The 18,135-nt window shown below is 56.0% G+C and overlaps 1 protein-coding gene across 2 annotated transcripts in view; it reads right to left on the bottom strand.

Moving 5' to 3' along the window:
- Nucleotides 1–18,135, bottom strand: part of SHROOM2 (shroom family member 2) — a 104,988-nt gene that overhangs the window by 18,047 nt on the left and 68,806 nt on the right. For both annotated transcript variants that reach the window (XM_054581041.1, XM_054581042.1), the window contains exon 5: nucleotides 17,643–17,740. In XM_054581041.1, coding sequence (XP_054437016.1) covers nucleotides 17,643–17,740 — 98 coding nt within the window. The remainder of the gene's footprint in view (nucleotides 1–17,642; nucleotides 17,741–18,135) is intronic.

The following is an 18,135-nucleotide window of genomic DNA, read 5'->3' as shown; positions in this document are numbered from 1 at the left end:
GGCCAGCCCGCGGTGGCGCGGACCGGAACCCAGGTCTCCATGCTGCCAACAGCGTGCCCACCCCCCACGTGCTTCCCTCCCACTCGGAAGAACCCCTGCCCTAACCGGGGCAACATTTTTACTTTTACATGTTGGTATGAAAGCTTCATAAGCAAGACAAGTTCCACCGAGTATGTGAGAGAACACGCAGTCCAGCCCCAAGTCTCCATGATGGAGAGCCAACTGTCTTGTGTTCACAGCCCCTCGTGTGACCTCGGGCCCCCCTGCCCTGCCCAGCTTTCCTCAAGGGCACCCCCACGGAAAGTACACTTGAGAGCTTCAGACACACAAATGCAAGCTCTCCGGGGACGCGCTCCGTCAGAAAGGCCGGCCTGGGCGGGGCCGGGGAGAACACCTCTCTCAGAGAAAGCCTTCCAAGCCATCAAGACGGCTCGCCCGCAATGGCAGTGTGCTCTGGGCAACCTCGCCTCCTCCCGGCCCTGTCGCCGGCTCGCCCACGCATGGGGCTGTGAATTCAAAAAGCTACTCCTGATTCTTCGGCTTCCACGTCCCTTCCAAATGAGATTATCATCGCCAGGAAAAAATGGTGAGCTTCAGCCACTGCCTGTACCAGGCCTGGAGGGACCGATCGTACTCCTAAGCCCAGAAAGGCGCCTTGAACCCCGGGCCCACGGATGGGGGCCTCAGCCTGTGTTTGCGGACCCCTCGGTCTAGAAGGCAAGGCACAGGTGAGGTTTTTTAAAAAAAAAATGCAAGCATGTAGTTGCTCGTTTTGATAAGCACTCTGAAGAGGAGCAGAGAACAGGAGAGACTATTTAACAGCCAGGGGTGGGTGGAATGAGTTTTGAAACCTGTTTGCAACTTTTCTGCTTTCCTTTCAGCCACTAGAGGGAGCACTGGCCTCTTGTAACTGGGCAGGTGTGAAGCACAGAGGGGCTGCAAACACCACGTTATTGCAGGTCATGACAATCAGAGGGAACAATCAGATGCGAGTCACCGTAAAAATGATTATTTTTTGTATGGCAGACATGCATTTACCTCTGCCATGGTTTTAGGAGCATCCGCGTTGCGTAGTTTCCCTTAGGTATGGTATGCTGTTGACGAAAACGCGAAAGCTACAAATATTAGGGTACAGCTCACAAGCAATATTAGAATTCGGGTTCAACTTAATTCCGCTTCCTGTACCTACACGCTCTGCTTCTGAGCCACGTTTGGGGTTTTGTTGGTTTTTTTTTTTTTTCTTTCTTTAAAAGATGTGTTTGAATTTTAAGAAATCTAGCTATGGATCTAGAAGGTTTTCTTTCACATGATCAAATATTGTTCAACTTGCTCCCTCCCCACAGCCCACAGCAAGATACCACCGACGTCCTGTAAAACTCACGGGTTTGCCTGCGGTGCCTGAGGAGCCCGGGGGAGCGTCCAGACCGGTGTGTCTGGTCCCACAGTCACGGCCGAGTCCAGGGCTCACGATGCTCTCCACGGCCGTCACCGTGTCCCTGCCTCAAACTCTTCTAAGCGGCTCAACGTTCTCATTTCGTGCGAGGATGAAAACCCGCTGCTTTTCCTGAGCCCTCCGGTGACCCAGCACCACCGCCACGTACGCTGATGATGTTGGGCACTGAACGCCTGTGTCCCCCCTCCCCAAGTTCTTCGCCTGGTCAATCCTAACGCCCGATGGGACCGTATCAGGCGGGGAGGTGCTCTGGGAGGTCACGAGGGTGGAGCCCCATGAATGCCGCCAGGGCTCTTATAAAAGAGACCCCGCAGAGCTTGTTCTCTCCCCCCATCCCCCGGCCGCCACCACGGGAGGACACAGTGAGAAGACGGCCCGGGGAGAACCCGGTGGCGGGTCCCGCCAGGGACCAAACTGCCTGGCCCCTTGACCTGGGACTTCCAAACGGCAGGAGTGTGAGAAATGCAAGTCTGTTGTTTAAGCCCCTAATTGACGGCCATTGGTTGTGTCCCGTTTCCCCCCCCAGAGGATAGCCCCCTTCCAGGGAGGTCCTCTCTGTACCTGGTTTGATTCTGCAGGCTCCCTGGTCCCTAAGCACACGATGAGAGACCCATGACCAGTGCGGCAATACGACAATGGCACCTCAGGAACTGTCCCCTGAGAAGGGAGGCCTTCTGATTCCATGCTCACAGAAACGGAGGGGCCACCAAGCGAAGAAGCACCGTAGAAGGCATGTGTGCCGGGGCAGAAAGCCCTGGCCAAGGACACGCCCTCCACAGGCGGCGCGTAGCCTGGCCTCCACGCCGGGGTCCCCTCTTCCAATTCAACATCACGCGCTGGCGAGGGCTGCAGAGAGGCACAGAACTGGCGGGTGTAATTAGGTTTATTTCCCCAGGAAGGGCCGTCAGAAGGAACTCAATTTTTCCATAAAGCAATGACCCTATGAAAATATGGAGTGGTTTGTTGGGCAGCCCTTTACTCTTCTTGGTGTGTTTATATCGGTGGTTACAGGACCTCGAGTGATTCTGACACAGTGACACCCTGAACGTTCACATGCTTTCAGATGGCTCCCCGGAGGGAAGCACACTAGGCACCCTCAGCCGAGGATTACACTAGCGTCTCTACCAATTAACTAAAAATCCTTGGTTTCAGATTTCTTCCTTTAAAAATTTTTTTTCATCCTCATCCGAGGATATTATTTTTTAATTGATTTTAGAGAGAAAGGGAGAGAGGAGAGGGGGGTGGGGGAGGCAAACAGACCGATGTGAGAAACATCCATCTGTTGCCTCCCATGTGTGTCCGGACCGGGGATTGAACTGACAACCTTCTGGTACCGAGAGGACGCTCTAACCAACTGAGCCACCCAGCAAGGGCAGGCGTCTTCCTTTTTATCACAATTGCATGTAACCCCAAGTTGTGCAAAGCACACCTCTTGGGTTATTGTCTGACTACTGTCACTCAGATGAACCGTATTTGGAAAGGACTTATTGATCCAATAGACTCTAGATATTTATTGTACATGAAAATTAACTCTATATGCTCTACTACTACATGGCTATAACATGTATATCTGTGATATGTACGTATACATATGCATGCACGTGTGTGTAAATGTTAAATATGTATTTTTTTTAAAAGACTTTACTTATTTCTAGAGAGAAGGGAATGGAGGGAAAAAGAGAGGGAGAGAAACATCAAAGTGCAAGAGAAACATCAATCGGTTGCCTCTCTCATGCCCCCATTTGGGGACCGGGCCCGCAACCCAGGCATGTGCCCTGACCAGGAATCGAACTGGCAGCCTTTCACTTCGCGGGACAACGCCCAACCCACTGAGCCACAGCAGTCAGGACTAAATGTTCAACGTCTTACTAGAATTTCCAGGCTTCCCATCTGTAATGGCCTCCAAGTCTGTTTAAGGGCCCACTGGCTAGATGTTTTCCAAGAAAACCATTAAATAAGAAATGTCATGCCAGTCACACCCACGCGAGCTGCACTGTGAGCGGCTGACTTTAGGGGACGTCGGCACAGCACACAGCCGTGGGGTCACCGTCAAGGCACGGCCCCTGCCTCCCAACACCCCGCTGGCAGAAGAGGGGTCTGCTGCCAGCAGCTCATCTGATGTGTAAGGGCATCTCCAAGAGACTCCGTGTGTGCCTCGTCGATTTACGTCTGCACTCAGGCGTGCTGACAGCAGAGGAGTCAAACAGCACCCCCTATGGGCTGGATGAGATTTTTAAAACAGATTTTCTTTATTATTTTTAGAGAGATGGGGGAAAGGAGGGAGAAAGAGAGGGAGAGAAACATCCATGTGTGGTTACCTCTTGCACACCCCCCACTGGGGGCCTGGCCCACAACCCAGGCCTGTGCCCTGACTGGGGATCGAACTGGCGACCCTTTGGTTCATGGGCCAGCGCTCAATCCACTGAGCCACACCGGCCAGGGCCAGACGTGTGATTTTTTTTTTTTTTTTTTTTTTTGGTTAAGGAGAATTCAAGCCCTGTCTTCTGTCCCAGGCAATCAAAAATCATTATGGCCCAAGAAGCCTCAGGACTCATTTCATCTAAATTCTTCGTTTTATGAAGGAAAGGAGGGCCGCATGCAAGCAGCCTTGGGACCCGTGTGCCCGGTCACTCAGCCCGGCTGGGGGTTCCCGTTCTGCAGCCCCGGGAAGTCCACGCTGGAATCCCGCCCCCCCTGCACGGCTGGCACCGCGGACCCAAGACGTGTGAGTTAATGAGAACCGGCTCTGCCGGGAGCGCGCGGCAGGTCTGCATGCGGGCCAGGCTTCGCTGCAGGACCTGTCACGGCGGACGGGGCCGGGGGTGTCTCAGGAGCCCGCCGGATTCAAGACCAACCGCACTGCATGGGAGGGTCACTCCGCACACAAGCAGCCATGGGACCCCAGTCCAAAAGGCCAGTCTGCTGGTTGCCAAACGAGCCTGGTGCCCCTGTTGGGAGGCCCAAGGCACCTATGTCAAAAGGCTTTGTCAACTTGAAGGCACGAACACAAAGGATTCTGTCAATATGATTTCAAGGTGGGAAAGTGGGGTGACGCTCGAATCCCGGCACACATGCAGGGGTGCGTCTGGGTCTCCTAGAAATGCCCTGAGCACCCACCCCCCTGCAGGCAAAGCTGGCCCGAACATACGGGCGTCCTGGGACAGGGCAAAGGCGGCTGGAACGGTGGGCACAAAGCGCCAGCCCTGGTTCCAAACGCGTCCCCACCTGGGTCGTCTTCAGTGCGAACGCCCAGGAGACGTCAAGCCTTACAGCCGGTGGCCGGCCGGTAGGGGCGCTCTACATACAGGCCACACGGGATGTCCGCTTCCCAGCCTGCCACATTCAAGGGTGGACTTTGGGAGGGCGGGCCGGCCCTGCCAGGAAAGCGGCAGTGCGAGCGCACTCGCTGGGCGCATGGGCCACGGCAGCGGGGCCATGGACGCCCAGGGACAACGGCCGCCGTGTGCGTCTGCTTCCTGCGCGGACCAGGGAGGATGCTGCCCCCAAGTATTTTTCGCTAAGGGGTGTGCGCGCGTGCGAGAGAGAGAGAGAGAGAGAGAGAGAGAGAAAGAGGTGTAAAATTCCTCCACTTGCATGACAAAACCATACAGCTGCCCCTCTCTCTACCATCCATGAAAATACTTTCCTGCAGCACAACTGTAAAAACCAAAATATGTCTAGAATATGCCCTCCAAGATCCTGCTTTGCCAAGAAAAAGAAATATGCCGGCCATGGATCAACTCTGTGCCCAGCCTGCAGCTGTCTTCTGTGACATGGGAAGATGCCATTTCTCTTCCACCTGTCCGGCCCGTGCGCAGACAATGTGTTTAATTACAAACGCTGCTAGGTGGGCGTCGGAACACCTTTCTCGCAACTGCTTTGCCTTCTCACCTCTCCCCTGGCATGAGCAGCCCACGTGCATTTCACAATGCCCCCGGGCCGTGCGAGCCAGCACATGCGGGGCCCGTGTGTGCAGGCGTGTGCACACAGACCTCTGCAGCAGTCTGCCTGGCGCACGGCATGCTCCCTCCACACACACTGCAGCACGCGTGGGCCGAGACACTGGCATCTACAGAAATGTGGCCCAAAGTCATAATAACCTGACTGTTTTATCAGACTACAAAAGGGGGAAAAAAATCAAATGAAATGACAGCCCATAAATAGCCCATGCGGCGTGCCTCTCCCTGCCAGTCACACCAAGGAGAGCCAAACCCAAGAACCGGAAAACGCTCGGAACCAGAACCCATTTCCCCACTTACATTTTCCACCGCAGGGAGCCGGCTGTGTGGGAATCTACCCACAGAGCATTTTCCCTTCACGACCGAACATGCACACCGCGTTTCATTTTCTTCCCCCCTCATTTCGATGCGGCTGACTCACCATTTCCTTCCCAGAGCCACATTCAATGCCTCCTCAGCTGTAAAAAACGCTCCTGTCTTGCTGCCGTGCAAAGGCAAAAGGCAGAAAGCGAGGCAGAGCGGGTCCTCCCGCACGCCAGGCGAGGCGCCCGCAGCCAGCCTCCTGGGCCACCCGCCCCCTCCGCGGGGAGGAGGCTCTGCACCTCTCGCACCAGCACGGCCCCGCAGAGCAAAGCCCCGGACACCCCAGCGCGAGCGCAGAGAGGCGCTGCTTTCGCGTCCCAGCGCCACAGCACGGCTGCAAAGCTGCAGGGATCTAGCTCCGCGCACCCGGGCAGCGCAGGCGCGGGCGCGCTCCGTGCGCAGAGCGCGCGCCAGCGCCCGCAATCTGCACCCCGATGTGCACGATCTTTCATCTTCAGGTGGAACAATAGCCAGGAGAACGTGCGCAGAGGTCCCCCGGTCTCCCCGCCCGCACGGCGAGCTGACAGCCCGCTGCTGCAGACAGGAGAACAAAAGAGGCACTGCAAGCGCAAAATACAGCGGCGACTGACACCCGGCTGTCTTACCGGCCCTCTGCGCCCTACACCGGGCGCGGCGCTTCCTTCAGGGACCCGCCGCAGCCCGGTGTGTCAACTGCCCGCCGCAGAGTCTCCAAGCCCTGCTGCCCGCGGCCGGCCTGCCTGTGCCTGCCGCCTCGTGACAGGCAGGTTCACGCAGGCTCCGGCGGCGCGCAGCTCCGTGACTCCGCCGCCCTTGGATGGCACATTCCTGGCCGGCCGGCTCCCGACCTCGCGCGGGGGGACGCTCCCACCGCTCTTTCGCTCCCGAGGCTCCCTCGCTGAACGCCCCACCCCCCGCAGGCTTGCCCTTTTACCCCCTCCCGCCCCCGGGCTTGGGTGCCCTCCCTTCTATCAGGCACGGCTTTGGCTATTAGCTACACGGGGTCATCACGTAACGTGTGTCGGGCACAGCTCAGCCCCACGACCCTCATACAGTGCGATGGAGTCAGGAAGTTTAAAAAAGAAACGTTCCCAAGCGCATTTCACAGCTCTGTGTGCATGCAGCCCCCGGTTTATGACACACTCATCAGGAATGTTATCCAGCAAACAAGGAACAAAGTCTCTCTGGAAGTTTTACTGTGGGCAAAGCATTCAGCGGAGCAGACAAAGAAGGGGCAGGCTGACCCGGACCCACGCCGTCTGTGCCCTCACAAGGCTCCGTATTGAGAAGTCCCTGCGTGCCCCCCCCCCCCCCCCCCCGATGCCGCTGACAGCTCAGGGCCCCCGTCCTCCCAGGAAGGGCCTGTCCCCCCAGGGTCCCCAACAGCCCCTTTCCACCCGGGACGCCCCTCCCCCTGAGCCCTGCACTTAACCCCCGGCATGGACTTTCCCTTTCCGACCTGCTTCTGTTACGGCCTGGTCTCAAATCACAGCGCTTACTTCTGACCCCTGCTCACGGGCCCCCAATGCACATGCCACCTTGCAGTTTCTCTGGCACGACTGCTATTTTAGGAGCAGTCCTTTTTCATGTGTTCTCCCCCCCCCCCACGCGCACACCCCTACATGGCCCTACGCTGCGCTGCTGCATTGATATTATATCCATGAACCGTTTGCATAAGCCCTCGAGGAAGGCTGCTCGGGGTACCGCGTCAACCAGGCACACGCGTTAGGAGCCGGCTTACGGGCCCCGATACAATCACGTGGAGAGAGAAGATAGCGGTTTCAACCTCTGTCTTTGACTCGGAAGCCCACAACCTTTCTACTACTTCTCCTTCCTTCCCTTTCCTTTTCTTTCCTTGCTTCCTGTCAGCACTGGCCTCCTCTTGGGCGCTACAAGACGCCCCAGGCTCATTCTGTAGGTCCGTCGCCCCCGCCCTCGACGCGGTCTGGTTCCTTTCGCGGGAGCAGCCTATTCGAATCCAAGAGCTGGGCGCAACGGGTGCTTGGGGAATCCATTCTTAACGAAGGCCCTCCCCCCCCAAGTTCTTTCTGAAGAGAAAGCACTTTTATGTTTCTTGGAGGTAGGTCTTCAATGATCAGGACCTGTAAGATGCTCGAATGCTTCCACAGCGACTGGACGTCGTAAATACGTATAATCCATTGGCTACAAATCTGCCTTTCACTGGCGCAGAGCGTTTGTGCCCGTGAAAAATCCCACCAGGGAGGGGCCGGAACGAAACAAGCTCCCTAGCACCTGTGCCTTCCACAAGAACGCTCCCTCCGAGCCTCCCAGGCAGTCTCTCAGCCAAGCCTCGAACCTGCCCCAGTCTCTCCACCGGAATGGGGCCCGGGCTAGGACGCCCCCCCCCCGCCCACTGTCAGTACAGGCGAGAACCCCTCGCAGCATCCTGAACGCCCCTTCACCCTCACACCTCGGTCAAGCCCCGGCTGCCGCTTCCTGCGCGCACAAGACAAACTCCCAAAGCTAACCCACCAAATGCCAGACCATTAAAATGCGAATCGCAAAAAGCGGACTTCCGGTTGCAAGGGAAGCAGAAAAGAGGCATCTATGGAAACGTCGGGAAGGTCCCACTTTCCTAATCCGGGAACGAGTCCGCGCCCTGCACACCGCCGCCCTCTGCCCTCGCCCGCATCGCGGGGCCGGCCAGCCTGGGCGGCGGACTGTCCCTGGCTGCGTCCACGCTACGGCCGCGGCGCTACACGGCCCAACAAGAACAATGTCCCTCAAAGCCAACACAGGGACCGTCTGTCCTCCTCAGACTTCAGCCATGCACACTCTCGCTTTCAATCGTAAAATTTTTTTAAATGTATTTCTTTATTCCTGGTGTTCACTAGGCTTTTTAAAAGCTGGCAGATAGTTTACACACACTGATCCAGAGGGTGTATACGTTCCAAGATCCCCCGTGGATGCCAGAGACCGCGGACAGCACCGAACCCCATCCCTCCTGCGTTTTCCCTAATCGTACACCTCTTTCCACTTCAAGGAAACCCTTCCCGGCTTCTCTGTGGCAGATCGAAATTGCCAGCATCGTTACTCCTGCACGTTCGAGCCCCAATTACATAACATCAGGGCGACTTCGACCGGAGCACTGCGGTCGATCTCAAGCTGAGACGGGTACGGGACGACCGGTGGGCGGAGAGCGTTCACAGTGTGACTACACTGGACACAGCCGAGTCACAAGGACGTAAGCCAGTCACATCCTTAGCGCATCGGAACAGAGGGACGTGAGGTTTCATCACACTCCTTGGGACAGCGCACACTCTTTATAACTTACAAACTGCTGACGTGTGGAAGTTCTGACTTAATATTTTGGGGCTGCCGCTGGCCACAGAATTCACCTTCTGAAAGCGTACGATTCCAGAGTGGTAGTATGTTCACAGTCTGCACAACCATGACGGCTTTGTGACCCCAGAACATTTCCATATCCGCCCGCAGTCAACCCCTTCCTTCCCGGCAACCGCTCATGTACTTTCTGTCTGCGTGCATGTGCCCATTCTGGGTATTATAGACACGTGGAATCGTGCAGTGCATGGCTTAGTGTCTACTCTATTGTACTGTTAAACATGTCTTCATGGGAGATATTTATTTGCCTGACTTTTATACTCATTAGAGGACACGTCACAAAACAGTTTGTAAGGGACATGTGCGCACGGTGACAGCATCGATGCTCCTTGGGGGCATCGGGTGGGATGCGGGACGCCCGAGGCCCCTAGTCCGTGGCCGACGCTGCCAGCACCGGGCGGCAGGCGCACTTGGCTGTCCTCATCGTTCAAGAAGGCCGCCGGTTTAAGTCAAAAATTAAAAAAAACAAATAAAGGGAGGGGGGCCCGGCTTCGCTGAGAAGGAGCCGTGACTCTGCGACCCCGGCCGCGGCGGGGGGACTTTTGGGGGGCGTTCCCATGGTTCCTGCGTGCCGCAAAACGACGCGTCGCTCCTCTTTCGGCTGATAGGACACAGGGCTCTCCTTGGCTTGTCACCCCGATGTCTTGTCTCTTGTACAGAGCAAGAGCTTGGTTTACGTGGGACAACCTGGACTTACTCTCTCCTCCCACCAGGGAGGACGACGTAATCACCACTGACAAGGGGACACGCCCCTACACACACACCCCCCTCCCCCACCACGGTGTGGTCCTGCACATCACCAAAAAAATCGAACTTGTAAGGACAACAGGCTGCAAGTGCTATGTTTGAGAAAACCTGGGAAAGGCGTACTACTTGTCAGGTACGTGCTGTCTCCATGCGTCCTTCCTCTTCCTCCTGCGCCTTCCTTTCCTCCGACTCCTGAGGCTGGTGCAGGTGGTGGGGAGCTCGGGTCGGGGCGTGGGAGGACATGGGGCTGCCTGGGGAGGGGGCGGTGCGGAAAAGGGCACCGGCACACAAAGCGCCCCTGGCGGTCACGTGCTCCCCCGTGCCCTCGGGGGGTATGTAGAGGTCTGCAGACACTTAGAGACAGGTGGATGCATTGACGATTGCTTCCGAGAGAGAGGCGACTCAGAACGGGTCTTCTTTTTCATGTCAAACGTGTGGGCCTCCAGACAACTGAGGAGTTGCATCCGGGCCTGAGACTAGCTATACAAGGAACCACCGCGGAACACAGAGGGTGTGCGGGGTGGACTCGGTCGGCCAAGCGTCCACTTCGCCCGCCTGCATTAGTAAGCACCTCGAACCACATGCACAGGGGGTCATTCTGAGTGAAACGTGGAAAAGAAACCCGTTTCAGGAGTGACCGCTGCACAGATACAGAGTTTCCTACTGGGAAGAAGAGAATGTTCTGGAACGCGCTAGGAGTGACGGTTGCGTAACGCAGGGAAGAATGAAACGTTGCTGAGCTCGCTGCACCCACTCAATTGGTAAATTGTACATGATGTGGATCCAGCCACAATGTAAAAACAAATAATGTTTTAACAACCCACTTCAAAAAAAAAAAAAGCAAGCCACGTCGAATAACTTAAAAATTAAAGCAAGTCATGGGGAGCAAAGCGGGGGCATCTGGAATAGTGTCGACAATGAAAAGCAAGTGCAACAAAATTAAACCAAGTCATGTACACGGCCTCCCTGCCCACGCATGTCAGAATCCCCCCGGAAGTCCCACTTCCCCGCCCCGTCCGCACCAATCTCACGGTTCAGTGTGGGTCCACGTTTCCCCCTTCCCTCAGCTTCCGCATTTCACGTAGGGAGTGCGCCAGCCTCCTCTGCGGCCTGCCTTCCTCCTCCTTCCCCTGGTCTAGCTTTCCCCGGTCTAGCCCCAAGCCCCAGAACCCTCCAACCGCAGCCTGGGAGAGCTGCCTCCCAAATAAGGTGAAGCCACAAGACCACACCAGCGAGTCAGCAACCCTGCGGTCGCCGGTCCTGACTCTGCGTTTCCTAAAGCCACGTGGGGAAAAACACAAGGAGAAAACAGAGGTACCAACGAAGAGGTAAAATCAAGCCAACACCCTGCCCCGTAGCTCAGCTGGTGAGAGCAGTGTCCTGATGTGCCCAGGTTGCGGGTTCAATGCCTGGTCAAGGGGCAAAGTTTCTCTCTGTCTCTCTTTCTAAAAAATCAATTTAAAAAATTATACACATATAAATTAATATACACGTGTGAATATATAAATTAATATCTATGTATACACACACACACATAAAACACAAGGCAGCAGAGCCAGGTACAGAGTTTTCCTGCTGGCTGCTGTTTCTCATTTTTTTTAAAAATTTTTTAAAGATTTTATTTCTTTCTTTCTAGAGAGGGGAAGGGATGGAGAAGGAAATGGAGAGAAGCATCCGTGTGTGGTTGCTTCTCAAGCGCCCACTCCTGGGGACCTGGCCCGAAACCCAGGCCTGTGCCCTACAGTAGGAATTGAACCAGCGACCTTTTGGTTCGCAGGCCGCCAAGGAACCCACTGAGCCACACAGGCCCGGGCTGTTTCTCGTTCCTGAGATGACAGCGGTTCTACCTGCAAGCACTCCATGCACACAGGCTGCTGTGGGAGGAAGCCAGGCCTGAACAAGCCTGAATTTCGCCTGGTTACCCCAGCTTCCTAATGACTCAGCAAGCCGAGCAGTTCAGAACGGAAAGCTTCCATTGCCCCTCCCGTAATTGCAGGGCCGGAGAAGTACACGCCCTCAAAGCCAGGAACTAGGCAGAACTCGGCTGGCAAGTATCTTCCCTTCCCTGAAGTCTACTCCTACAGGAATGACCAGTCTTCACACTAACCTCTGTCCTCCAAACTCACCTCTCAGGGAAACACCCAGGAAGGTGACCCTCGGGGGGCATTCGCTTGCTTATAAACATGAAAGGTCGTCTTCCCTCAAGAGCCTGATTTCACCCAGTTTCCGCAGTGTGGCTGCAATTGGGAGTCGGGACGTAGGGTCATCCTCGCCCTCAGAACACACCCCTGCAGCCCAGCGCCAGCCCCTCACACGGGCCGGGCGCAAGCGGCTGGAAGGCGGTGAACTAGAGGGGACCCGCCACGCCTCCCGCCACTGGCTGCACCCCCGGGTCCCCTTTCCGCTCCTGCTCCGGTGCCTCGCAGAACACAGTCCTCATCCCAGGCGCTCCGAGTGGCGCAGCAACAGTCCAACGTGGAGCAGCTCAGCTTTCTTACAAGGTTTCCATACCCTACTGGGAAACACGCCCGTGTGTATTTTGAGATGGTCGCGTCTTCATTCTAAATGCTATCCCAGCACAGAAAGACAAGGAGAGCCCACTTCGCGTCCGGCCAGGCATTCTACCATCTAAATGGAGCTTCAGCCCTGCAAGGGGGCCAACAGGGCATCGCTCTTCAGCGCCACCTCCAAGGACTGACTTGAGGAACCGTGGCTGGGAGGCTTCCGTTCATCCACCAACCCCTCCTTCCGCCCACCCGCCCATCCCTCCGTGCACCCACCCATCTCTGCACGCGGCCACCTGACAGCCGGTCCAGCCTCCAGTGCACCGCGCTGCTCACACGGGGCCCCTCCCGAGCTCAGCAGGCCCACCCGCTGCTGGCTGCTGGGCAGCCCCCCCGGGGAAGGCTCTCAGCATCCCAACGGCGACTGCGTGAAGACTCCAGGCCCTGAGGGAGCATGAGCTGGGCTTCCGGAAAGGAGAGAAAGAAAGGCGGCTGTGAGTTCCAAGCCCGGGGATAGGGAGGGAGAGGGACCGAGACCACGAGAGAGAAGACGGGGCATGCGGACCCTCGCAGGTCTGAGTGAGGACCGCGCGTTATTCCAAGGGGGGCTGCCGTTCCACGTGCCTGAAGAACTCTCCAGAGAGGTTCTGCCGGACTGCCGGCCTCCCGGGGCACGCGTGTGCGGCAGCCCCCTTCCCGGAATGCTACATGCCCGCGCATCACACGTGACCTCATCCGCTCCTGGTGGAACGCTACTTCCCGAGAGCCGACGCAGCACCCAGAACTGGTGAGCAAAAGGTATGAGGCACAGGCGGAGACATCTGTCCCAGCGCTATGGACTAACTGTGCTTCCCTCCTTCCGCCCGCCCCCCGATCCTCATGGAGAAGCCGGGATCCCAAGGACCTCAGAATGGGACGTATTTGGAGATGGGTCTTTGAAGAGCTGATTAAGGTAAAATGAGGTGATCAGGGAGGGCTCCACTCCCAGGGGACTGGTGTCCTCGTGAGGAGAGAGCAGGACACAGACACACACAGCGGGAACGGCCAGGGGAGGTCCCAGGGAGGGGCTGTACGTCGCAGAGAGAGGCCTCAGCAGGAGGCCAACCTGGCAACACCTTGGTCTCGGACTCTGACCCCCGCGACAAGATAAAATTCTGCTGCGGATGGCAAGCTGTGTCTGCCACTTTGTTACGGCCGCTGGAGCAGGCTGAGCAAACGGCGACCCCAGCTGTCGGGGTGCCCCGAGGCAGCGGGGAGATGGGTGCTGACCCTGGAAACGCAGTGGGAGCTGGTGGGCTAGGGGCAAGGTGCCGGGGCACCGGGGCTGCTGGGCGCGTTCCCTGAGCTCCATCACCAGCTGTCCTGCTCCCCACGGCCAGGCCCGAAGGGAGCCCATCGTCCCCGTCCAAGGCCCTGAAGCACCACGAGGCTTTTTACAAAAGCTGTGCATTGGCGTCTGCCCTTCCCACCTGCACTGCCAAGTCCTCTGCAGGCAGAACCTCTGTCCTGCTGGTCTCATAAGGAAAGGACACGGAATCTTGAACCCCATGAAAATATTCTCAGACTGCATGACCAAAGCATCTTATCTTCCTTTTGAATCCTCACCCCAGCGTATGCTTTTTACTGATTTTTAAAGAGAGAGGAAGGGAGAGAGAGAAAAAGATATCGATGTGTGAGAGAGAAAGAGAAACATCGATCCGTACGTGCCCCGACGAGGGATGAACCCACAACCTGCGCACGCATGTGCCGTCACCGGGAATTGAACCTGTAACCTTTTGGCGTACGGGGCGATGCTCCAACCAGCTGAGCCACCCAGCCAGGACCAAATAATCGTATCTTTTCGTGAGATCACTTTTTTATTGTGACTCTATTACAGTTGTCCCAGCTTACCTGCCCCCCACCCCTTGTCCTCCTCCACGCAGGCCCCGCCCCCTCAGTCCAGTCCCACTCTGACGTCCAGGTCCATGGGTCATTCATACATGGTCTTCGATTAGTTCCTTTCCCTTCTTCATTCTCCCCCTGCCCCCTCCCCTCTGGTCACGATCAGTCTGTTCTACGTTTCCATGCCTCTGGGTTTATTTTGTTCAGTAGTTTATTTTGTTGAATACATCCACTTACAGGTAAGATCCTATGGTACTTGTCTTTCACCGCCTGGCTTATCTCGCTTGGCATAATGCTCTCCAGTTCCACCCACGCTGTCGCGAAGGGTAAGAGCTCTTTCTTTCTTTCTGCCGCATGGTATTCCATTGGATAAATATACCACAGTTTGTTGACCCGCTCATTTACTGACGGGTACTTAGGCTGTTTCCAGCACTGGGCTATTGTAAATTGTGCTGCTATGAACACTGGGGTGCATAGGTTCTTGTCAATTGGTGTTTTGGGATTCTTAGGGTATAGTCCCAGCCATGGAATGGCTGGGTCATAAGGCAGTTGCATGTTCAGCTTTTTGAGGAAACTCCACACTGCTTTCCACAGCGGCTGCCCCAGTCTGCATTCCCGCCCACAGTGCACTAGGGGTCCCTTTTCTCCACAGCCTCGCCAGCACTTGTTGATTTTTTATGACAGCCATTCTGACCCGTGCGAAATACGATCTCATTGTGTCTTTTTTTTTTTTTAATTGTATGTATTTATTTTTAGAGGGTAAGGGAAAAAGAGAGGGAAAGAAACATTAATGTGTAGCTGCCTCTCATGGGCCTCCTACTGGGGACCTGGCCCACAACCCAGGCCTGTGCCCTGACTGGGAATTGAACTGGCGACCCTTTGGTTCGCTGGCTGGCACTCAATCCACTGAGCCACACGAGCCAGGGCTCACTGTGGTTTTAATTTGCATCTCTCTGATGGCTAGTGAAGCTGACCACCCTTGTCACGTGTCCCTGTGTGCACTGGATCAACAGGAAGTTCCATTTTTAATTTTCTAAGGCAATTCTATACCATTTTCTGCAGCGGCTGCCCCAGTCTGCATTCCCACCCACAACATACTAGGGTTCCCTTTTCTCCACAGCCTTGCCAGCACTTGCTGTTTGTTGATTTGTTAGTGATGGCCTTTCTGACCAGTGGGAAGTGGTATCTCATGGTGGCTTTAACTTGCATCTCCGTGATGGCTAGTGATATTGAGCATCTTTTCATTTGCCTCTGGGCCCTCTGTATGTCCTTCCTGGAGAAGTGTCTGTTCAGGTCCTATGCCTATTTTTTAACTAGACTGTTGGTCTTCCTGGTGTGGGGTCATATGAGTTCTTTATGTGTTTTGGAGATCCAACCCTCGTCCGATGTATCACTAGCAAACACGTTCTCCCATACGGTCGGTTCCCTTTTCATTTTGTTGATGGTTTCTTTAGCGCTGCAGAAGCTGTTTAATTTGATGCAGACCCATTTGTCGATTCCTTCCTTCACTTCCTTTGCCCAAATAATCTTATCTTAATGCTCTTCTCTCATCCCAACAAAGTACAACAAAACTTTTTATAATGACACACTGCGTGTCACATCTTCTATGTATCTAATTTACAGCCTTTATACAGACCTGCTTACGTTACTTTCAACTTATGTGAGATAATACTTGAGTATCTGAAATCTTTGTATTTATAGTTTGTTTTTTACTGCGAGTAAAAGATCGTCCTTTGCCTGAATTTTCATTTCTTTCACTATGAAATTTAATGTTTCCAGGGCACCATTTCTTGCCAACGCTTCAGAAAAGAAACCTTCTCTGAAAAAAGCTGGAAACCGCTTTCCAATGTGCCTATGCAGAATGTCCCTGAGGCTTGCCACGCTTTAAAAAACACCCACAATCCTGAAAATGACTGGGTTTGTAGCTCAAAAGCGGAACGCTCCTGGAGCTAATTTCGGCAGAGCAGCTGCACAGTCTGCCTGAAGACACGGCCACGATGCATGGAGCGCGCCCCCCCCCCCCGCCCTCTCGCCCCTGGCACCAGCGATAGAGCTGCTCACAACGCCCCAGAGAGACATCATGGCTGTGACCTGAAGGCCAAGCGCCGCAGGAGCCCTCCGCAGCTTCAGTTACACGCTCACGGCATGAGAGCAGAAGCCAAGCCAGGGCCGCGGGTGCAGGGCCCCCGAGCAGCCGCGGCAGCGCCCACGGCGCGCCCTCCCAGCACGGCCTGGGAGCGGGCCCTGAAGAGAGCCCAGCTGGCGCCCGGCTCTGACGCGCTGCGAACCCGCAGGAATAAAGCTATAATGGCGCTCTCCTCGCCCTCTGGAGGTGTACTGTGCCTCAGGCCTCCCCCCTCACCCGGGGCTTCGGGGTTGCAGCCGTGCACCACGCTCGGTCGCTCGCTCGCTTCCCGCACGCACACCCCCGGACCACCACGCTCACACGGACCCCCCTCGTGGGAGGCTGGGGCCCTCCGTTTCAAGGCGAATGAAGTCGAACCCCGTTCCATACACCTCTCAGAAGCTAACATTTTCCTTGGTTACTGCTGCACGGGAACCTGCAACTTGGAGGTTACTGCCTACACTGACTACCGCACCTGTGACCAGAGATTCTCCACGTGTGTGAAAAACGCGCACGCAGAAGTCCTAGTGCATATGTTTATTCCCACCCCTCCATCAAGACCTTTAAATAGGCTTATGCAACAGCTGCTGCAGGAACCTATCCTTTCTCCTCCGCTGTCCTCTGGTACGAAGGGCAAGACCACACTGTGTATTTAATGTGAGTTCCCTCCTCATGACAGTGAACAGCTCCGCCTGCAGCACTTCACAGTTGTGGCGCACGCCGCCCCTCACACCACCATCCACATTGTTACAGGTGCTCCAATCTTCCCTTGGGGAGCCAGTGGCCTTGAGGCCTCTGATAAAGCTCAAAACTAACTCATTCAGTGCGCCCCATTTAGAGAAGCTCGCCCTGTTCCTTTCAGACTGACAACCCTCGGAGGCAGCGCGGATTCGGAGACCGCGCCCCAGCAGCCCAGCTGGTACGCGGTTACGAACGCCCCCTTCCGCGGGCATCCTGGGTGAAAGCATCTCATTTGCCTGCTTGACGCTGGGTTTCTGCTGACAAAAAGAGCCTTCCTCCTGTCCAGAAAACACAGCAGCCATTTTCAGAACTAAAAATACCGCGATGGCATCAGAAGGCTTCGCCGCCCTGAGGACCCCTCCCTAGGCCGCCTGTGGGGTCGCAGCCGTGCCGAGACGTGGGGTGGGGGTCGGGCACCCGGGGACACTGGCATGTCCTGTTAGCAGCCCCTTTGGGTTTCCCCGTTAACCGTGAAGGAACCTACCCCCGCAAGCCTTCTGGATAACCCCCATCCCAAAGGCGCCTACCTTGGGGCGGGACACCGCTCCTCGGCCTGGGCTGCAGACACAGGTCTTCTCTGCGCACCAGGGTCCTCTGTGTGTCGCCGCGGCTCGAGGGGAGCTTCCTGTCAAGGGCAGCAGAGGAACGTACAAGTCACCAGGCTGCCTTCTTCAAGGCATCTGTTATTATGAACCCTGTCATTGTGGCCTCGCCCCACGAGCAGGGGCCACGGGGACAGTGACGCAGCCTGGGCCTCGTACCCGCCCCCGGCACGGGGCTGGCAAGTTCAGCTCTCCCAAGGGCCGCACCAGAACCCCTCAGCCAGACCCTGCGCCCACGGCACGAGGTCTGGAAAGCCGTGGGGCGCTGTCGGCTCCAAAAAAACAAAACCAAACCAAACCAAAACCAAAACCAAAAGCCCAAATCAAATGCAACTGAGCTGCCGAACGGCTCGCTACAGCAAAGCCTCGAGTCCCGGGACGGGCCCGCATCTGGGATTCCTGTCTCCTGGCAGAGCAA

The sequence above is a fragment of the Pteronotus mesoamericanus genome, unplaced genomic scaffold (genome assembly GCF_021234165.1).
Source record: "Pteronotus mesoamericanus isolate MK-2021 breed Mesoamerican mustached bat unplaced genomic scaffold, CSHL_Meso_final contig_65, whole genome shotgun sequence".
In the NCBI taxonomy this organism is placed as follows: domain Eukaryota; kingdom Metazoa; phylum Chordata; class Mammalia; order Chiroptera; family Mormoopidae; genus Pteronotus; species Pteronotus mesoamericanus.
Note: the sequence above shows the minus strand (reverse complement) of the source record. Positions and strands in the feature narration are given on the sequence as shown.